The sequence below is a fragment of the Buteo buteo genome, chromosome 25 (genome assembly GCF_964188355.1).
Source record: "Buteo buteo chromosome 25, bButBut1.hap1.1, whole genome shotgun sequence".
In the NCBI taxonomy this organism is placed as follows: domain Eukaryota; kingdom Metazoa; phylum Chordata; class Aves; order Accipitriformes; family Accipitridae; genus Buteo; species Buteo buteo.
Genome location: NC_134195.1, coordinates 965,286 through 987,578, shown reverse-complemented (window position 1 = coordinate 987,578; position 22,293 = coordinate 965,286). Strand labels below are relative to the sequence as shown.

Below are 22,293 nucleotides of genomic sequence, written 5' to 3'. Positions count from 1 at the left end.
TAGTCATTGAAAACATTCAGCCATATGATGTTGGCTTTCAGAAAAGCAGATCTGAATTCTCTTAAAGTTTGGATTTCATTAAGGGTAAAAAGCCAAATTTCATACAAAATTCTCAAAACCACTTCAGCAGAAGCAATAGCAAAACTTGTAACCATGTATGACTGGAAGGAGACAGAACAGTAAGCAGCAGCATGAACGTGAGATTTTTAAAGAGGAAACCTGAAGGAGCTGCTAAAAAAGTGGTAGTGGAGTACTTTTACCACACAAGCAAGTTCCCAACCAGCTAGAGAACCTCTTTAGTTTAGCTAAGAAAGAAGGTTAATATCACAGAAGGAGCAAGAACAGCTGAGAAAGCATTTTTAAGAGATGTTAAAAAGGATTTACATTTCCTTTCAGGTAAGTATAACACCTGAGAAAGTGTTACAGAACAATAAGTAAATTGAATTATAGACAACATAGTGAAGAAAGTTAACCTAATGATGAAAATAATTATTAGCTGTCAGTAACGGCTATATCACCTTTAACAACAAAAGAAAAGCAAAATTAAGGTAAAGCCAAGGGAAAACCAACATAGACTCCCATCTGGAAAATCATGTTTCTATCCCTTAGAATATTTAAGACTAACTAGAACGGCAAAACCTACCCATAAATTTCATAGCTCTTAAGGAAAGGTTTAAGGCCAGGTTGGATGGGGCTTTGTGCAACCTGGTCTGGTGGAAGGTGTCCCTGCCCGTGGCAGGGGAATCAGAACTAGATGGTCTTTAAGGTCCCTTCCAACCCAAACCATTCTGTGATTCTGTGTTTCTATGAAAGCATGTAGCAACTTCCACTGAAGTTCAGCTGGAACATTTCTAAATGTTTTGATAGCCAACGGAAATAATTCTCACAAGGCTTGTGTCAAAGATCAGTGTGCACAGTTGAAGTAAATACTGAGTTGAGCGAGTGAATGAACACAGATGCTGGCATCAAGTTGGATGTCCTCTCACTCTTTTCTTATTTGACGCTGTTACTGACTAAACGCATGCAGCAGAAGTATTTAATGGCTAGTTAGCAGGATACTAAGAGCTTTGGGGGGGTTTGGTGACCCTTAATTTTGTTAGAAGAGTTTGCTTGACTGCTAAGCGGAGACTGAAAGATGCTGCAGAACTGCAAAACAAATGGGTTTAATAGTAATGGGGGGAAGGGACTCTAGTACAGAGGGGCAGTCTAAAGTGCCCTCTGACTCCAACATCAGGAGTTAGGTGAAAAAAAGGGAAGAATACCAAAGGCTTGTATAGTGGAGCAGTGAACAGAGAAACCAGTCTTGCTCCCAGCTGTATGCAGCACTTTTAATGAGATTTGAGTTAAGGATGCGATTGCAAATCTTCAACTCCAAACTTCATTTCTGTCTGAATGCATGGAGATGGATGCTGGAAATCCAGTAGGGACACCTGCAGCCTCGTGAAACTCCTCCAGAGGGATCTCTTTAGGAAGTTCTAGGTATTAAATGCAATGAATTTGCATCGATGCCAAGGCATTGAACTGAGGGGCACTGTTTACCTCAGAAAAAAAGGAAAAAGATAGTGTTTGTAAAAGTGAAACTCTCCAAACATAGGCAAAGTGCAAGCTTTTGATAGCAAAACTGTCTTTGCCCCCTACCTCTCTTTGGGCACAGTCAGCTTCCCAGACGGGCAGGGTTGATCGGCGATGCTGGTGGATGCTGGTGCGGACGGCACGGGAAGGAAGAGCTGTGTGTGCCCTGTGACTCACACCATCCACGTCCCCGCAGGCTCCTCTGGCTGCCAGTCACACATCACGGATTTCATTTATTCTGACAGGCCCATTTACGCATCCTTGCCTTTTTTTTTTTTTTTTTTTTTTTTTTTGGTCAAAACCTTAAAGACACCTGCTAAGCAGTAGACCAACTTTTGGTTGGCTTTCACTGACAACGATGCTGATATCCTCCACAGTGTCAAAGTAAGGAAAGTATTTGTTTTCATCATTATTAATGATTATTGCATCTTTGTTAACTTAATTGATTTAGGCTGAGCAACCCTGGAGGTACTACAAAAAAGTTATATTGTATTATGTGTTCTCTGGTGGATCTAGTTGAGTCAAGGGACTCTAGAGATTAAACTGACTGATTTACACTTTTAAGGCACAATGTTACCTGCCTTGTGGTATTTTCATGATAAAAGTCAGAAGGCAGGATATTTCCACTAGCTTTTGTGGAAAAATATTTTACTCCTATGCAACTTCCAAAATGTTTACAACTTCAGAAATGCCATTTCCAACCTAACTCAAAAAAGCAGCTCGAATAGCACTGTCTCAAATAGTACTGTCTGTCATGTACTGTCTCAGAGAGGAGCTACTTCGTTATGAGAACTTTATTGCAGTCTGTCCTGTCTAGGACCAGCTGCCCATGTTTTTACTATTTATGGAAGAGATTATTTTCTGTAAATATGTCCATGACAAACCTTTGGCAAGAGAATAAAACTTGCATGTAACGTCACATTTCATTCCAGGTCTAGGATCTGAACAAAAATAAATTAAAAAAACCTGAAAAGTTCAAGACCTTTTTTTTTCTGCTGTTTCATCTTCAACTGTGAGCCTTTAAACAATGCCAAATGCAAACAAATGCTAAGTAATTTTCACTAATGAAGAAGGAAGGGCGTGGAGCATTTTTACCCCTTATATTCTTGGACCTTCAATACTGGAAGTGATTTAACACAATGTGCAATAAAACAAAGGAAGAGTTACTCAGACCTAATGAGTTCAACAGATGATTAGAAGGGGTGGGAAATATAGCACCCTTTTGAATCAACCTGTCTCCAGGTGATAGAATTTCCTTTTTTTTACAGTGCAAATGCATTTGTCCTTCAAATGTCCTCTTCCCTTGTGGTTCTTTGAGGTTCTTCTATTCCCCAGGGTGACTCTAACTGATGGAAACAGGCACCTTGACCCACATCTGATTTTTGGTTTGAAAAAACCCCTGCGTACCTTTGGTAAAAGGTTTGTGCGAATTCCTCCCCAAACATTGTGAGCTCTGTGGTTTTTTGGGGTTGTTTGGTTTGGTTTTTTTTTTTTTTCCAAAAATCAAGAGAAGTTTAAACATAAAGACAATGAACCATACCTTGGTGTTAAACTGCCACGCTTCGTGCAGGCAGACTTCCACAGTTGCAGATGAAGTTCACTTGCTGTCTATTGGCTTCTGCTATCTTGTCTTCCTATTCCTAGTATCTTGCTAGTCTTCGTATTCCTGTCCTTCATATGCCATGCCCTCAATCATGCTTTGAGGTAGACTACTCCTGGCTTATAAAATGTTCAAACTAGGGGTCATGCATGTTATCTTTGGCGAATGAACGAAAGGTGCATGTACCTCACTGAACTTCAGTGAGTTTTTCTTCTTTTTCCTTTTTTTTCTCATGGAGAGAAAACAAGCAAAATGATATTTTGCTCTAAGTGCAAATATGTTCCTCTTCAGCATCCTGGTGACTTCTGGATCTGTAATGTTTATCTACGGTGTAGTCAAATATCACACACAAAGTACATCAGCCAAAGACACACAAGTGTAAGGAAACATTGAGAGCTTAAGTTAAGAGTGTATGTGGCTCAAGAAGTCCTAAAAATTGAAATCTGGGCACCTCCATTGAAAAAACTGACTACTGCAGTTAGAAAATGAGGAATAACTATGGGGTGAGCAAGAAGGGGAATTCGATGAAGAAGGCCTGGTAAATGATGTAGGGAGGGACCATTACTTGCAGCTGGTCTAACTGAAATCGTACGATGCTGATGGGCAACCAGATGCTTGACACAAATTAAATGGAGGCTGAGTCTGTACCCATGACTGACTTTTGAACGTTAATTTTACTTCGCTCAGCTTATTTTACTTCTTATTCAGCTTCTAAATCAAATTCAGACACACTGTATATCCACCCACTTACTTGCACACCAAGTAAGCACATACATACTGATATGTAGAGAAAAGGATGATCAAAGATTGTTATTTCTATTTTTATACTCCTGGGAAGCACTTAGCAGCTTCCTGAGGAATGCTCTGTGCAGCCAGGAGGTGACACTGAAGTATGTGTTCGGTCTGAGCATTCTTTCGTGGTTAGGAGGCAGAGGCACAGGCTCAGTCCCTGAACTGTAAACCCGAACAGCTCTCTAATTAAATGTTCATACTGATAGCTTCCCTGTTGGAGGTTTGGGTTCGCTTTGTATCAAGCTGCACAGGTTCCCCAGTGCTGTAAATTCACGAGGCTCGGGGAAGGATGGTTTCATGGTGGGAAGAGCAATCCTTTCAGGGAGCGGAAAGCCGGAGCGGGGTGAGATGCCATCGTTCGGTGGTCAGCGTGCAGCTTCTGCGCCTGCGTGCATGAACCTGTACGGCACGGCCTTTTGCGCCGTGAGTGGGTGCTTCCCACCTCAAAGTGCAGCCTGAGAGCTGGTGTAACTGGTCCGAAGGAGTCCCTCCCGCCGGGGAGGGGGCGAAGGGGCAGGAGATGGCAGGACCTGCACCGCGGCGGAGCGGGCACGGCTGGAGAGGGCCGTTCCCAGCGGCTGCTGGCGTGGCTCTTGGTCGACGTACGTGTCTGCGTATAACGTAGAGCGGCCCTGGTAAAGCTTGGAGTTGTGCAGGGGACTCATCCAGCCCACAGCCGGCCCGACGGCGGAGCTGTGCAGGTGATGCGAAACTCTCATGGCTGCTCCTTCTGTTAGCCAGGCCAGAAATGCCGGACTGGTGTTTCCACGCGAGTGAGCTTTCTCAGATGCTTCCTGGCAGTGCACGAACCCAGACTTTGCTGACTCTTCCCCCCCTCCCTCCCCTCTGACCCCCCTGTTCCATTCTGCATGCTGGCAGGGGCTCAGTCCCAAAACTTCTGGGTGAGCCAAGATCTTTGCAGAGCTCCTACACAGATTCTTTGCATGTCTTCACAGTTATCTTTGTGTAATTAATTACTCGTTACTGGTGTGGCTCCAGAATTGTATAGCTATGGCACAAATAGATTCTAATGCTGAAGAATGTGCAGTGGGGATTTTGTAATGTTAAACATCCTTAGTGCATTTGAGGACGCTTGCACTGTGAGCATATAGCAATAATTCTGTTTGACTGATGTCCACTTCACACTTTCAATAAAATACTGAAAATGGTAAGTGCAGCTGAGGACAAACAGATGATATTTATTGTAGGTGTTTATTTTAATCCTGAAAGATATTCAGGGCCAGTGCTCCCTCTGGTGGTTAAAGATACTCTTTTAATAAAGAATGGGGTATTCCTCACCTCCGTTTGTTCGCTAATGTAACACTGAGGCAATTATAATTCTGTAACACGTGTTTAAAAGAGTGTGGCGAGAAACAGAGTGACTTGAGAGGGCTACTCAGATCGCACAATAGTGTTTCCCACTGTGGAGCGTAATTACTGGTCTAACACCTTGAAGCTAGTTCACTTGAATGCTCACAATTACATCAGCTGAAGGAACAAACGCAGACCCTGCATTCACCTCTCGCGTGGCTTGGGATATTCTGGGTAGAAACCTCCTAGGGCATTGCAAGGCTGTCGTGCATCGCTCTAGATTCTACAAGGTCACACTGGAGCATCAAGGTGTGATGCATGTTTTGGACGATGGGTTTTCTTGTTAACAGATGCACCTAGGCCTCAAGCTAATCTCTTTCAAAAGCAGTGTTTGAGACTGTTTCTAAAATCAGATTGAGGATAAGAGAAAAATAGGAAGGAATGCTGAACTGTCAGGCCCTATTTCTCTCTTTTTGGCAACTGCATCCTCAATTTTCATCTTGAAGCAGTTGGATTTCTTTGCCACATGTGCCCTTGGTGGCATTTCAGTTCAAAGAACGCTGGCTTTGGGGAAGAGGGAAGCATGTGTGCTTGTGAGAAAGTCTGAGCTTGTGACGACGCTGGAGTCAGCAGCAGCACTGCTCTGAAGGCGACTGCTCCGGCAAGGTCAAGCATTTGTTGGCTCCCACTCCGTTCCCCTTGCAGCGAAGGCACAGCTGAGGAGCTCTGGGGGATGAACTCCAGCAAACCCCACCGCGCTGCTGGGAGAAGCGGCTCTCGCTGCCTTTCCGCCCGGCGTCCTGCGTTGCTGCGTCCTCCTCGCATCGGCTTGGCAGCTGGCTGGCCACCTGAAGAGCTCCTCAGCTCACTGAGGCTGGAGCAAGCTCGCTCGCTAAAGAAAATGAGTCAATTTGGTGAGCTGAACTGGTGCGGTGGGGCTGAGGAAATTGTACCAGCCGGTGTAGAGAAGGGTGAGGTGGCACCATCCCTTTAAAAGGAGGAGGAGGAGGAGCAGGAGAGCCACCTTTGCTGGGTAGATCAGCTCAGCTGCCTTTTGACATCTCTCCCTAAGACTGAGTTTTATGCCTTTTTGGCTGAAGGGCAGGCTCGTGTCTGTCCTGCCGTCTCAGCTGCAGGGCGATCACTGGCAGAGGCAAGTGAAACATCTTTCAGATGGCTTGGGGAAGATCTGCACATTGTTATTCACCACGTGCCTGAGCCTCTGGAGAGCCTGAGAACATTATATTTGTACGGGCCCAGACACCCTGTGAGCCCACACTTCTGGAAACAGTTGATTTATATCCATGTTACCAGTCTCTCAAGTCTAAAATCTCCCAGTCCAACAGTCCCTAGACAAAATAATAGGGGAAATAATTTATAATGGGGTGGTGATTATTTCCTCCCCCTCAGCACTTAATTTATTACAGCTGAATCTTCTGAAACTACTTACTTCATGTGACTCTCTTGCTTAGCAATCTGCAGTTGTTCCATGTGTCAAGCAGCATTTCATGGCTAATTTGGAAGGGTAGGTGCCAGAAGAAGTATCACCCCATGCAGTTATGCTCCTAACAGGTTCACCTCTGTTTAGAAGTCCATTCAATTGCTTTTAATTTGAACTATCTAATGCAAAGGCATTTAGATGCATTTCACAAAAGCTGGGTGAACACAGGCATCTTGCTTTTTAAATGAGTGCAACAGCGACTGAGCACTTGCTGTCTTTTTACGTAGCACCTCCGTATTTTCAACAGCTGAGTGGCAGAATATTCATTTTTGTGAGCTGACTAATGAATTCTCCTTTGTGCTTTCTGACAGTTTGTATTGAATCAGCAGAGGTACAGATGACTTGGTTACATCTGTTTGAATTTTTGAGTCTCATGAATTGATTTGTAAGAAGCAGAAGCTCTTTCAATATTACTTGCCAAGATTTTGCAGCTGTGAATATTGGAACTTGAACAATACATAACCCTTGCAGTCAAAAGTCTCATGCTCTTCACGCATCACAGCTAGAAATCTCAGTGCTGAGCGAAAAATAAGTGGGGTAGCAGTGGTGATTTGGTGCTTGCCAATTTATGTAGTGTGGGTGCTTAATGAGTTGCAGCATAAGTGCAGTGCAAACACTAGCTGTTGGGCTGTTTGGCTGGAACATTGAGTGAAGAAAGGAACTGGGCAGGCAAGCAGGGAAAGGATGCTTCTCAAGTATTTCCTTGCAATGCAAGGCATCTTCAGGACATGCTTATGTCTGTACTGCACAGCATAATAAGCAATACTTTAATCTGACCTTGAAGTTCCAAATAAGCCACTTTGGGTAGGAAAGCAGCAGTACAAGTGTTGCTACCCCAGTGATCTCTGGGGGCTATCTAACCAGTGACATTAAGACATGTGGAGCTCTGCATTCACATGATTTTACAGCTTCTAGGTGGTAGAGTTTCTGTATTCTCTTGTTCAGTGTAGATACTTTGACACTGATAAAATTTTACTGTAGTTTTACTGATGCCAAAAAAAAAATCTCATGGTGGAAGCTGGTACTAACTGGAGCAGGAGTATTGAAGTAAGACCTTTGTTCGTTAGCACTGCTTCTTTCCTTACAAGTTCTGGCACACTAGTTTTCTAAGACTGTTATACAAAGAGGCAGTCTGATACCTGGACTAAAGAAAGGGACTGGAACCCAGGAGACAGGTCTGTTACTGGGTCTTGGTGGAGTAGGTTGTCCTAACTTCTCTTGAGTTTCCATGGATGGCATGGAGGAGTAAGGTCCCATTAACTGTGTAGCCTGAGACTGCACAAATTTGGGCTACTTACCCAATACTTCCTTTGGACTACTTACCCCAAACTTACTTTGCAGTAAAATCAAATGGGAAGGCAGAGTAGAGAGGTAGAGAGAGAGGTGTAAGCAGAATGTAAGTCCATGCTCCCCTGTTAGGATAAGTGGCCGAGGTGGCAGGCTGCATGGAGAGAGGGATCCAACAGCTCTCAGACACACAATCACCTTTACGTTTCCTTACTTCCCTCGGACAGATCACAGGCAAAAAGATGACCTCAGTTCCAGTATGAGAAACCGTGAGTCTGCAGTATTTGGGGTGGTGCAGCCCTCCTCAGGAGTGCTCTCCAGGCCTTGGGACATCCAGTAGCTTGACTGGATGTCCAGAAGTCCTGGACAAATAGCCAGTTATTTTTCTTGTTGGCCTAACAGTTCAAGTCAGTAAAATAAAATGTTTCTAGGGAAACCTGGATGTGTCTTAACTCAAAGTGACTTGGTATGGTCTCGGCTCTGCTGCTGCAGCTATGTTTTACCCCTCAGACAGGACAGCCTGGGAGGTCGAAGACAGCCTTAAGAGAATTGACTATAGTTGCCTTGGAAGCCCAAGTTTTTATTTATTTCAAGCCTTGAGTTAACCTCCTTGGCAAGCTAAAGTGGTCATTACCTTAGTGAGTGATTTACAAGCACGTTAAGGCCCTTTTACAGTGCCAGAACAGTCTTAAGGGAGCCTTAGACTAAGTGAAAATCTGATCTGTAAACCTCAGTTTTATCTTCCTTAAGAATGGAGGGAAAACTATTTCCCTGAGTTGCAGGGTGCAGTGGTTCAAAGTCTGTTGAAATCCTCAGATGGACAGAACTCCAGAGTGCAGAAACTATGAGTTGCGTTACTCATGACTCATATTTCTCCATAGATGTCAAAATAATCTTGTATTCTTCTCATTAGCACATTTTGTGTTTTCCTTCAGCAATGGAAGACCCAGTTCTGTGTACTTGAGTGTTTTCTCCCTCCTTAGTCCATCTCCCAGCAGGTCATGAGAGCAGGTAGCCAGGGTTCCATGTGAAATCCTGGTCTGAAGTGACACAACATCTGATTTTGTAGAAATACACTTACTCCTGCAGTGCCAATTAGCCAGCCAAAGTATGGGCTTAAGAACCTCAGTAATCTGTTTAACAACATTTCAGATAGCCTTCAGATTTATATTTTCTTCAATGTTTATTCAGAGGCCTGGGTCCTGATACATTCTTCCTTAAAATATTTTTCAAAACCGTTTTAGTTAATTTAGAACTTGGACTTTGTACCTCTTACAGCTGACCTAGAAATATATTTCTTCAGCTGTTCTGCTGTTTGCTTTGTTTTGCGGTCTAACACACAGCCTCAGATTTGGGTTACTGGCAAACTTTATTCTCAAACCATGACAAAGAATACTGGGGAGTAAGTAGAGGAGATCATGCCATTTCGACACTTCATGAAAAACTGATTGTTTGCCTCAGAAAGTATCTTTTTATTGAAAAAATTATTTTGTGGGAGGAAGGAGAAGAGAAGCAGCAGGAAAATTTTTCCTGGCAGGAAATTTTAATAAATGAGTGATATTTTGATTTCATTTTGTCATGCTCTTATCATCTCGGTTATAGTTTTCTCCCCTCCTCCCTCCTTGGCCCTGCTCTTCCTACCCATCAGTCACCTTTCTTCTCCCTTGTCTCTTCATCTTAACAAAATCCTGGCCAAGGAGCTAAAAAACAACATCAACCCAGTAACTCCACAAATATTCCAATTCCTCTCATCTTCCAAAACTGTAACTGGCACCGTGTCCGTGGGTCATCAGTCAGTTTCCTCTGCTTGCATATCATAACCTTTTTTTGCAAGATGCCTGTTACACCTGCTTGAAGAGTGAGCTCTCCAAGACTCCGATGTTCTTCTCTTGTGTGCTCAGTCCTCAGCTGACCCCTGCAAGTTACCAGCATATTGCTGGGAATCTTTGTCCTGAGCAAACAGGAGAAGAGTTTCTTGCTATTCACCCTCCTAAAATCCAAATACTAAATTGTTTGTTATTTACAAATGGCAATCTCATCTCTCAGCATTTTGCTGAAAATAGTTAAATCTCTGCGTAGCTTCCTTTTGTGTGTTTTGAGCCTTGTTGATTTTATTTTCTTGTCGGTATCCTTTCAAAATTGGTCTGTGTTTTGAGTTTCTAAAACAGGTGCCATGTTTTTTAGCTGTTGTCCAAACTTATATACCTTTTCCTTTTTGCAGTTGCTCACTAATGTTTTATTCATTCAATATTCCCACATCTTTTGGACAATATGAAGTGTTTCTCCCTGTTTCACACCACACCTTGAAAGGACAACTCTGCTTACTTCCTCCTACATGGAACATTTGGCTTTTGGTTTGCTTGATTTGCTGTTTTCAGACTTTGACATGTATAATTTTTTTCCCTCTCCCCTATGCATAGATTTTGCAGCCTTTATTCAGACAGTATTCCTCCTGGTTTCACTGGGAGTCCAAGTATGGTGAATAGCTGCAATATTAATCTTGAGTGTGGATGGATTTTCTGCCTCTAAATTTTTCTGATTTAAATACATTTGGGGTTGTAGGGAGACGGACAGCACAGAACACAGGTGTCCCCTACAGCATTAAAGAAGAACCTAAATGATGACACATAGAAGCTGTGTGTTCAGCTTCTTAGGAAGATCCTGTATCTCGAAGTACTCTGTCTCTGAACCACCCTGAAATTCAAGACAAAGTGACAAGCCTGGTCTCCAAAATCTGCTGTTGTGAATGATATATAAGAAGAGGAGTGGTATTGGCCATTCATACAGAAGTGACTGCACAGTCATATTTGTGATTTTCAGGAATTTAATTGCTGATTCGGGGTGTCAGTTTTTCTACCAGGGTTTAGGGGTATCTCTATAGGAATGCAGATGGAAGAAAAGTGGCCTTCCTGACCCCAGGGGTATAAACATGCTATGAACAGTGCTATCCAGGGAGATGGCAAAAAGGTTTCATTGACATTCAAAGAATGCTTTTCTATTATGCCACGCTCAGCCTCTGCCAACCTATTATTGAACCAGAAATATTTCTTTGTTTATAATAACCCTACTTTCAAATACCAACATGAAATGTTTGCTGTCACATATAGCTTCTTACCATCTAACATGTTTCTTGAGCACAGAAACAGGGAATATGTGGCTTGCTTGAAGAAGCAGCTTCACTTGTTTAGTTGCTAATGAGTTTTCTTCTTCCACAGGGAGAAAGAGGCTTTCCGGGACTACAGGGTGTGATTGGGTTTCCTGGAATGCAAGGACCTGAAGGTCCCCCTGGGCCACCAGGGCTTAAGGTAAGAACTTAAGGTGTAGTATTTAAAACACTCAGATTTCCCTACATTGTTGTCCCTAGGAAAGACAAAGCTCTCTCTTTTCCTTTGCAGGGTGATACTGGAGAACCGGGACTGCCAGGAACAAAGGGAACAAGAGTGAGTTCTAACTTGTTTTTTTTCAATTTTGATGTCTGTGGGTTTATATGTCTTTAACCCTCCATGGCTGCCTTCAAGTGCAAGATGGGGTTGGTCTCTTCTTTGAGTTAATCAATGGCATCCCTTTGTGCTGCACAATAATTTCAAAGTTCTTGCTTTTGCCTTTGAAGTTCTTTCTGCATTAGGCAGTCAGTGCCTTTGCCCATTTGCATTTTCACCTGGTACTTAGCACTGCATCAACAGCACTGGTTTTAATATGTCTTTGATATCTTTCTGACATACCAAGAAGCTTTTTTCCAGCTTGAATATGAACCAACCTTATTACCTCATGCAAAATTCTCCTTTATGTTTGCCATCTAACCTCCTTGAAGCACTCCAGCAGAGAAGCTGACACACCCATAAGCACATACATGTTGAAAATGTGCACAAGGTGGAGAGCCGAATTAAAGCCAGGGACAAAGGTCTCTTGACTTTGCTAGAAGAGGCTCTGAATATGCCTGTAACCTTCCTGTTGTAATTTCTGTTTCGTGTGTCACTTATGTAACACTTACTTTATCACTTTATATGAGCCAGGGCCATGTCTTTTGGGGTTTTGTGAGATGCCAAGCTCATTCTGAGCATTTTCATGTTTCGTAATGTAAGGATGAAAGAGGATTCAAATGGCTTGACCGGTAATGATGCATACATTTTCAGCTATACCCTCTTGTCCACAGATTTTCAGAATGCGGTCTTGGTTTTGTTCTCCATTTACCTGCAGTTGCTGCGGCACATAGAATTTACTGAATCAACTGCAGTTTCTGAGCTATTACAGAAGGGGTATTCTGCTAGATCAAGAAATCCTTATTTCAGTCCATGATGTTCATGATACCCTGGGGTATCCTCAGTGTTAATGTAAATTGGCATCTCCTGGCAAATGTGTTTGTGTGCTAGAGTGCAAGCAGACTGTATTTTAGCAATTATAAAGTTTTAGAAGATGCAAATATATTATCTGAGCACAGGATTCCCATACATCTTTTCTGCTTCATAATACATGTATTAGGAAACACTGCATGAATAAATAAGCTGGTAGGATGAAAATGATGTGCCAAATCAAATTTGTGATTCATTACACTGAAAAGCTGTTCAAGGAGAAAGAATTATCTCAACCCAGTAGGTTTTTTGATAATAAGGATGAATTGATACACTGATGGGAATTGTGAAAGATAGAGAAGCTTCTTTACAGTACATTAACATCCTCTTCTGCTATGAAGAGGTGCTTACAGTAAATTTCGTTTTGGGAATGATGGTTGTGAGAAGACAGCACCTCTGCATTCCTTTTTACCTGTACATAAGGCTCTGGTCCAGTTCCTGTTGAAGGAAATCCAGATTCCTACTAAAAAGTTAAAAAAATAGAAAAAGTTGCTTTCAGTTATCGGTTACTAAGGTGCCATGTTTGAGAAGTTTTGAAGATTAGAGCTATTTTGTCAAGGAAGTTTAAAAGAAACTGTTACTTATTTTTTGACTGTCACCACTGGAGATGTGACTTGGGCTGCAGCTTGTCGTTCCTGTTTTGTGGGTTTGTCATTTCAGTTTATGTTTTTATCAATTGCAGGGCCCCCCAGGAGCATCAGGCTTCCCAGGAAACCCAGGCCTTCCTGTATGTATGAAGTATATGTGTTTTTACAAAGAACATCAAAGTTTTAATCATGACATCTGACCTGGTTTATTGCTAATATTGCTAATTACTTTACTTTCTTTTCATGTAGGGCATTCCTGGACAAGATGGCCCTCCTGGTCCACCTGGCATTCCAGGATGTAATGGCACAAAGGTGACATTTACATATGTTTATAACAGCATCTCTGTGTTGAAATAAAAACATCCCTCAAGCATATGTTCCCTAAACAAAACCAATGTCTCTGTTCCCCTTAGGGTGAAAGAGGTCCAGCAGGTCCCCCAGGTTTACCAGGACTGACTGGGAGCATAGTAAGTAGATTCTTTCATGCTTGATTCACTTGTTTCAACCCTGATTCTTGAAATGCAAATATAACTATATGAAATGATATAGAGTATAAGATGTAAAATATACAATACTGAGGAACAATAACATCAAATGTGTCTTTTTTCACAGGGACCCCCAGGACCTCCTGGAATGAAGGTACATTTTACTCTGAGTGTGTTCATATCCTGCTTCTAACAACAAGAACTAGGGTGAACTCTACACCCTCTAAGACTAGCAGTCCTGACTTGAGGAGTGAAAAAATGTACCGCCATGTTTCACTTTGTACTCTGTTCTGCAGTCCCACTAAATAAAGACAGTGGGGTGACCTCAACTCAATAAAAATTGAGCATACATGTTGTTCCATGCAGGTCTTAAAAGTGTAAGTATTACGTGGATTACAACAGAAAAAAGTAGTACATACCATTAATTATGTATAAACAGTATGGTGGCCACCCAATTGTGTATAAAGATTTAGATAGGTTTTATGGTTCAAACATTTGTTTTGATACTGACATTTCATTTATCTAAATAGTTTCACATAGATAATGTTTGTGGAAGAAGGTCATATAGCCCACAATATGAGAAGCATCCAACACATAGTAAACAGTTTTCATAAAGAAAAAAATTGAACTAACTAACTAGGTATCTGAGTGCGTTTTGCGAACTGGAGAATGAAATACTGAATGCCAACAGAGAGCTTTTGCTCTTTTAAATGAACAGATATAATTTGGAACTGTAAGCTAAATGTAAGCCTAAATGTAGTCTCAGTTTTGTAATGACATGACTACATGAATTGCAAAATGCCCTTTTCTCCTTCTCTCACATGGGAAGAACTGACTTAGTCTATAAACACTCAAGGACTCAAATGTTTCTTCCCTAGGCATGTATGCAGAGGTACACAACTCCTGAAATAAAGTCACTTACCATATTGCAACTTTGTACAAAGATGCAGGAAAAATGGGATCTTTTGCTATCAAAAAAAAAGGGACATAAAGAAGTGGATAACAATCAGAATGGTTTTCTAAAGTAAGACAAAGTGGATTCCTTTTTTTAAGAAAAAGTATGCCATAAATGGCTTTTATGTCAAAATTAGGTGTGAGACTGAAGATCTCAGCCTGGAAAAGAGATTGTGAGGTTACCACTTCTCTCAGCAGCCAGGTCAGATGCTTCAGTTGTGTGGTGACACTGTAGTAGTGATAGATTTGGTGGGAAAATCTTTCTGATTACCCATTAAGTATAGAAAATAAGAGTATGAAGGAAGATTTGGTACTGGAATCTCTCCAGGTGGCTTTAAAGGACATTTGGCAATTAAGGTCTTAACTTTTAGTATCTCCTGCTATGTTTCAGCTGAATTAAAAGGAGTAAGGTGACTTTTTTTAAGTCAGCTTACCAAATGAGTCTGAACTTTGCATAGCTCCAACTTTCCTCTCATCTCAATATAAGTGGTTTTGAATGTATTTGAATGCATGTTCGAGTATTCTTCTTTTTCTTTTTTTATTATAGGGAGATCCAGGTGAAGTGATTGGTCTTTTACCTCCTAGTGTGCTAAAAGGTGATAAAGGCTTTCCTGGCCAACCTGGACTACCTGTAAGTCTAAATGATATTTGAATAGCAGTGAGCTTCAATTAAATTTATATCAGTATCATGCAATTACCAAATAAATATCACTTTTTAATTATGCCATTTTAATTTTTCATAGGGTCCACCTGGAACTCCAGGGTTTCAGGGATCAATGGGTCCACAAGGGCCTCCAGGAGAACCAGTAAGTTTCCGCTCATGGTGATTTGCACTTCACTTAGAAAGCTTTATTGTAGGAAAGTTCTAGAAGGTGTGTATAGCTGGTGGGATTTGGGAAAGACAACCTGTGGTTCCAGGCTTCATGTTTAGCCTCCTGGACTCTACCAAGACAGGAATGACTACATAACATAGGTTTTTAATAGCAGCTGCTCCTACATTCCTCTTCTCTTCTTGCAGGCTTGGAGGGTTTTTTTGTGTGGGAGGGGTTGCAATAGTTATTCCTCCTTTCCCCTCTTCCCCCACTTAATTCATAGAAAATAAAGCACCAGCCTAGCAGGCAAATCAAAATCTGAATCAAAATGTTTGCTAAGGTTCTTACAGCAGCCACAGTAAGTAGTACTATGGAAAGTAGGGTATCAACTGTCTGATATTATGGTAATTGCCAAATGCTGAACACATTTCAGCTATTTGACATTTTGACAGGTCTAACAGATACCTAATATCTTCTCTTCCTGTATTGGATGCAGGTAACACTAGCAGGGATCAGTTATATCCATCTGGTAAAAGTCCTCACAGTGTATCTGGCTATTAATGAGCTGTGTGAGATTTCTTACCCTTCTGAAGAAAACTGAAAGTGATGTAAAGGAAAATGGTAGTACAGTTTAGTCAGCATTTGCACTTGCTGGTTTGAAAAGGAACAATTTTAATGAAAGAAAGGTGAGAACTAATGTTTAGCTCGCAAAACTGAAAAAAAAAAAAGTCAGCAATAAAGTTATTTTATAGTGCAGTACTATAGATTTTCTTTTTGATTGTCTCTTGTCTAGATGCTGATTAGGTCCAACACTCTTAACTGCAAAACAAGGTCTGATGAGACATCTTAGACAGATTCTGTTTGGTTTTATTATTTATTCTAAGTTGTGAGTTATGCACAGTACCAGAAAAAGACTTTACATCTTGGTTTAATGGAAGATTTGCATTTTTGCTATCTTTATAGAATAAGGCATTATTCCATCTAGTGTACTATATACTTATATATGCTAAAATATACTGTCTTGTAGGGTCCCCCAGGGCCACCAGGACTCCCAGGCGAGAAGGTAAGACTCTTTTTATTATAAAGATTAGGTCTATTTGTTTATTTATTTGGCACAAAAGATAAAATCTGGAAACTAATGGTCCTAAAGGATTGGGGTTTTTACATTTTGGGATCTATTTTTATGTCTTACTGGGCATCATAAAAAGAGATTTTTAATACATTTTTTAGGTTTTTTTCAAATTTGTTAGATCTGTTATCTCACTTGATCAAATCAGTAGTAATTACAACATTCTATGAGTAGTTGAACTCATCTAAAATGTCAAAATTTTCACTAAAATGTTGAAAAAAGAGCACACTAACATTAAATTATCTGGTAAATTTCATTCTATCCATTTTTTTCACAAATTGCTGTGACACAGGACTTAAAAAAACAAGGAGGGTTAGGACATAATTATTTATTTATTTCACACATACATTTAAAAGACATATTCTGTCCTTATATCCTCTCTTAACTTTTGCCGTGTACAAAATACCTGAATGTAATGCATTACTGATAAATATTGACTAAGTATGTGTAATTTATATTTTCAGGGCTACATGGGCTTGGGCTTTCAGGGTCCCAAAGGTGAAAAGGTAGGTCTCTTGAAAACTCCTAGAGAAAACTGTCAGAAATATTCTTGATAGTTTGTTTTAAATAAGTAAACTGTTGGAATCAATCAATGGAGAAAATCAGCATTGTAATTTTTGGAAGACTTGAGTAAATCTGTAATTTACACATAAATGAACAAAAGTCATGAACCATTACAGACTTTGTTCATGATGATGTTACACCTGACATTAATTTAGGTTGTCATCCTGTTTTCCAGCTGTGACAAGTACCAACTACTTTAGTTTGCAGTAGGCAGATCTGGAAACATTTACTCTGTATATTAGGACTCATCATGAGATTTATTTGAAATAGATTTAGTTCTCAGGAATGAGATATAATGTGCTGTTCAGAATGATCAGAATTAATTGTGGTAGGACTCTTGAGGGCCTGTCTGCCTTAGTTTGGTTTGGAAGTGTATACTTTTGAAGCAGTTCTTTCAGTTGTCCCCTTTTACTGTGTTTCGACTTGACCAGGAGCAGTTTTCAGAGCACACAGACTGGTTTACTTTTGAATGAGACTAAGCCAAAAGATGTGCTCCAGGATCCCATTTATTCTCTTAACCAGCATCAAATGGGAGGTAAAACATGTTAGGTTTAATCTGTTACCTCTCCCACTGAGAGGTCTTGGCTAAAGTGCCTTATGTTGTGTTTGCAGGAGCTAAGAAATGCATGCAGTCATGGGTTATTTGGTAAATTGATAGTGTATCTTGAGCCCTTCTCCAGAGGCTTCTCATGAGTGTCATCGACAGAAGCCTTTTTGAGTATTAGGTGTGCGTGGGGTTATCCACCACCTTATTTATGTATTTTGAGCCACACTATTCGTAATGGATAAAATTTTTTGTCATGTGGCATGTTGTTGAAATTAACTTGTTATCATAAAATTTCTTGAAAAATGTTGGTCATAGAAGTATGTGGAGATTTCTTGGACTCCTCAGGTTTGTCTTCAGCAAAAAATTAATGGTATTGCTATGCATTGCTGCTTGACAGAAATGTATCAAGCCTTTTTGGAGGTGTTTTACTGTAAAAGATAGTGCTTTTGCATTATTTAAGGAGATGAGGTTCTGACCCTACTATGGACACATACATACTAAAAAAGTACGATCCAGTTACCATCTTGAAGTTGGCCTTTACGGACAGTTGCAAAGCTGATGGAACACTATAAGCTTTGACTAAAGTTTTCCTTTAGGCATCAACTTTCTGCACCTGACCTCTTTTCTTGTCATCCTTCGTCCTAAAGGAGGCACTAAAATCTTTTGTCCCATTACAATACTCGGCATTAATCAATCTTCACCCCAACAGGAGATTCAGAGATCTTTCTTCAGGGGAGTCTCTGGCTGTCACCCATTACACAGTTGTGTCTCCTATAACTGTGTATGTAACCCTTCCTCTGACTGATTTTGCTGAAATAAGAATTTTAAAAAACCATTTAGCTATGTTTTTAACAGTGAGTGGTAGTTCTCTTTAACGTTATTGGTCTTAGTTATGTTTGTTCTCAGTGTCAGTACTGTTTTCAATGGACTGTCCTGGATTTGGTGTTGACAGGGAGAACAAGGCGTAAGGGGCCCCCCAGGCCCCCCAGGACCAGCACCACATATGAAGGAAAAAGGGAGTGAAATCATAAGGGGAGAAAAGGTGAGACCTTAAACGATTAATCTTGTTGTACTCTTCATTAAAATACGATCAATAGGAATTAGGAAACAAAAGTAAAACAGGAAAAAGAAAATATTAAGTCAGCTACAGCCAATTTTTCAAAAATTTCTCCCTGTTTTACGTCATGAATGAATTTTGATTGTCTTTCTAGAAGTTTCTCTGAAAGATATATGATAAATGCATAAATAATTGTATAAATAAGTAACACATACAGCAGAGGACTTTCTGAGGAAGGAGGATTGACAAGCATAGTCCTGTAAACACCAAATATTCTAAAAATTTGAAGTAGCTTATACTGAACTTTTCATATACAGAATCACATTCATGGAATCTGAGTGCTAATGAATTTTTCAGTTATTAGGCAGTCTAAAGCTAGCTTAATGGATTCACATTTTGTGTTTATCTAACTTCTTGCACACCATACTATTAGGCATAGTTCTTGAAGTGGAGAACAGGGTTAAATGTGCTTTTGCTGACGTGAAGAATTAAATGATTTACAACCTAAATGAATAATGGTTAAGATTTTGCTTACTAATCTACATTTTTTTAATCATTTGATTAGGGTGATCCAGGTGAAAAGGGTGAACAGGGAGCCCCAGTAAGTATTGTGTAGATTTATTTTTTTTTACTATAATAATTGTGAAGAATCTGGTAATGGCCCTGAATATCTTTATAGCTATTTGATAAAAGCAAATTTACTTTAGAATTTGGCAGTATTTTTAATCTGGTGTGTTTTTATTTTCCAGGGACTGCCAGGTTCAGGTTTCAAAGGAGAAAAGGGTGAACCTGGAAAGCCTGGTCCACGTGTAAGTATGCTCAACTTTATCAGTACCATAATTACAGTCATTGTATTGTTTCCATAAGTTAATTAAACTTAATAACATGCAAATTTGGTATATTTCAAACAAGCAAGTTTTGCTGTAGGACAGGTGTACAAGACAAGGAAGTAATAACATACAGTAATATTAGTATGTAACAAGCTTTCAGATAACTAAAGACACCCAACAGTAGCTTGCAGTGCTAAAGGCAAAGGCAAGACTCCCATTGATCCCAGCTGAAGCAAGATTAAGTCATTCCAGAACAGAAAGAAAAGCAAAGCAAAACAAATCACTCTGTAAGAATGACTTTAGCTAAATGGAAAAAAGAACGTGTTGAATTTATTTCAAATACTCTTAGGTGCAATCTACAAAATAATCCTGCTTAGCCTAAAGGTACTGTTTCTTACAAAGACGACGAATGGAGCAAAAAATTTAGATGACTGAGATACGTTCGCTTGCTGGTTTCTAGCCTGACTGTAGATGCTTGAGGCCATAAGGTCTGTTACATTTGCCTAGTCTGACCTATATTGTAGTCTCATCCATACAACTTCTGCATGAGTCATGCTATATCTTTCATAGCTGAGCTGGTAGCAAAACCATACATTTTCTACATGCAAATGTATCTAAAGTATTGTTTCTCAAATTGTGGGTCTTTGTAAACTGTTAGGAAAAGACCCAGCACATCTGTAGGCATTGAATTGTACTTCAATCTGGAAAAGTAAAATCTCCCTCTCTACTGTACTTGAAGGTCAAATGTTCTGTCATCCTTTCAGTAAAGATATGTGATAGGATTATCTTTGCTATCACGTATGTATTTTTACTATTACAGTAAATGGGGGCTTGAAAGCTGGAAGAATGGAAAAATGTTGGCCTAGAACTTGCTGAGGAAACCAGAGCATCTTTGAATTGTTCAAAAATATAGCTTTCCGTTTCTGCAGAGTTCCCTGAGCAAAGTTTCTGAGATATTTTATATGTAATTGTTGCTGTTGAAGGAAATCATCGCTACTTCTGAAATTAAGATAAAGTTGGAAAGATGAACAGATGTTAAGATCTGATGTTTTCATTTCATGGAATGAAATCATATGATTAATTCCAATCACAGTGCATATTTGAAGACTCTCCTGACTTTACAGATCATATTTTTAATTAATCATTAGAAATTACTTGTAGCCCTTCTTTGTAAGACACCGTAGCTGCACACTTCGGTGGTGGTGGCCTGTTCATGTTTACTGTATCATTTTTATCCTTCAATTGCATTGTTTTAGATGGAATTTTTTTACCTAAACTGATGGGATTATATTTTAGACTGAATTGCATGCACTGTTACTTTGTGTATTAAGTATATACATTTTCTTGGGTTTATGGGACATACTCATATTGTTTATGATAGGCATCCAATCTAAGTACTGTGACACCAACTAAAAGCCAGTGGATTAGGCTACAAGCCTACGTGCCGGTCCCTTCGTAGTCCATAGGAAGACAAAGGGAATGCTGAAAAGTAGGTTAGTCCATCTAGGTCATTTATCATGTACCTGTTGATTACCTCCAAGGACTCTAATCCCCTCTGTAGGCTAACACAGCGGTCTAATAGTGAATCATTTTGCTCTGGAGGAGGGACTTTTGGATTCTAGGTTATCATCCGCCTTGTGATTTGAAATTACAGCTGTCAATTTAGAGGAAGTGTTTTTATCACTAGATTATCACGCAATCTGATACAGGACCATGCTCCAAGCCTTCCTGAAACTGGGCTACCGAGTGTTTACGAATAAAGGTTTTGTGAGACTGGAGAGTATATATATAGAAAGGGATTGCTATGAAGGAAAAAGTTTCTGGGTCTGGTTCCAGTTTCCTGTGCTGTTGATATATTTTGTCCTGAAGCCTCCTTGACTGGGAAATCCGTATGTTATTCCTGGATCTGGGAACAGATTTGCAGGATTTTATTTAATTCTGCAGCTTGTGGGATGTTGAGTAACATAAGCATTAGGCATTCACAATTTGCCTGCTTTGTACCGTTGGCACTGTTAGCTGTGTTAGCACACTTTGATTATTGCATTACAATAGTGATTGTTTTGTTCTAGTGTTTTACCCACTGTATTTGGAAATTGCATGTATGTGGCCATCTGTTTAAGCAGAGTGGAACTTGGTGTTTTACAGGGAAAGCCTGGAAAAGATGGTGAACCAGGACCAAAAGGAGAACCCGTATGTATTTTACTGAATTTCCAGTACTGTTTCTTCCATTCCAAACAAAGAACTGTCTGTGTATTTTAAAAGGTTGACATTTTCTAGCCTTCCGAATTGTTCACTTAAAGTTGTTGCTTTCAGTGAATTAGTGACTGGTTCGAAAATTTGAAACTTTAATGCTGGCAGGACTAAGATGCAACTATATTTGTTTTTTCTGGTTTTGCTGTCTTCTACACACAGGGTTTGCCTGGTGGGTTTGGGATTCCAGGACGACCCGGGGAGCCTGGTACGAAGGTGCGTAGTAGCAGCCTTTGCTTCCCATCACACAGAATGAGGAGTTAAGAGCTTGTATGGCGTGTTCATAGATTTGTATTAAAGCAATCAATGCACATAAAGCAGTATTGAATGAATGTTACTAAATCGTAAAGTCATCACTCAGAGACTAGGAAAAGTCAAAATTAAGGTATCTTAGGTATCCCTGGTTTAGATCTCTTCTATGAATTGATTAATGCAGGCTTCATTTTCACAAGCTCTTTGCCCAGCCAGCATATGTACAAATGTACTTTCCTAAAAATTCCAGTTTCTTTTTACATAGTGTAAAGCAGTACAGGCCTGCAAACTAACTACTTACTGCTTATTAGAATGGTCCAGGTACTTGTCATTTGAAAGTTGTATGAATCTGTATCAAAGTGTTCATTTGCTAAGGAAGTCCTATTTTGTGGGGAGGAAAATCTGATCTGGATT

The 22,293-nt window shown here is 40.2% G+C and overlaps 1 protein-coding gene across 2 annotated transcripts in view; it reads left to right on the top strand.

Annotated features, from left to right (window-relative positions):
* The window catches only part of COL4A1 (collagen type IV alpha 1 chain), a 123,406-nt gene that overhangs the window by 58,362 nt on the left and 42,751 nt on the right, over positions 1–22,293 (top strand). For both annotated transcript variants that reach the window (XM_075057593.1, XM_075057595.1), the window contains exons 3-17: positions 11,279–11,368; positions 11,459–11,503; positions 13,095–13,139; positions 13,249–13,311; positions 13,413–13,466; positions 13,612–13,638; positions 14,986–15,069; positions 15,182–15,244; positions 16,278–16,313; positions 16,844–16,885; positions 18,443–18,532; positions 19,113–19,148; positions 19,297–19,356; positions 21,523–21,567; positions 21,790–21,843. In XM_075057593.1, the coding sequence (XP_074913694.1) occupies positions 11,279–11,368; positions 11,459–11,503; positions 13,095–13,139; positions 13,249–13,311; positions 13,413–13,466; positions 13,612–13,638; positions 14,986–15,069; positions 15,182–15,244; positions 16,278–16,313; positions 16,844–16,885; positions 18,443–18,532; positions 19,113–19,148; positions 19,297–19,356; positions 21,523–21,567; positions 21,790–21,843 (834 nt within the window). The remainder of the gene's footprint in view (positions 1–11,278; positions 11,369–11,458; positions 11,504–13,094; positions 13,140–13,248; positions 13,312–13,412; positions 13,467–13,611; positions 13,639–14,985; positions 15,070–15,181; positions 15,245–16,277; positions 16,314–16,843; positions 16,886–18,442; positions 18,533–19,112; positions 19,149–19,296; positions 19,357–21,522; positions 21,568–21,789; positions 21,844–22,293) is intronic.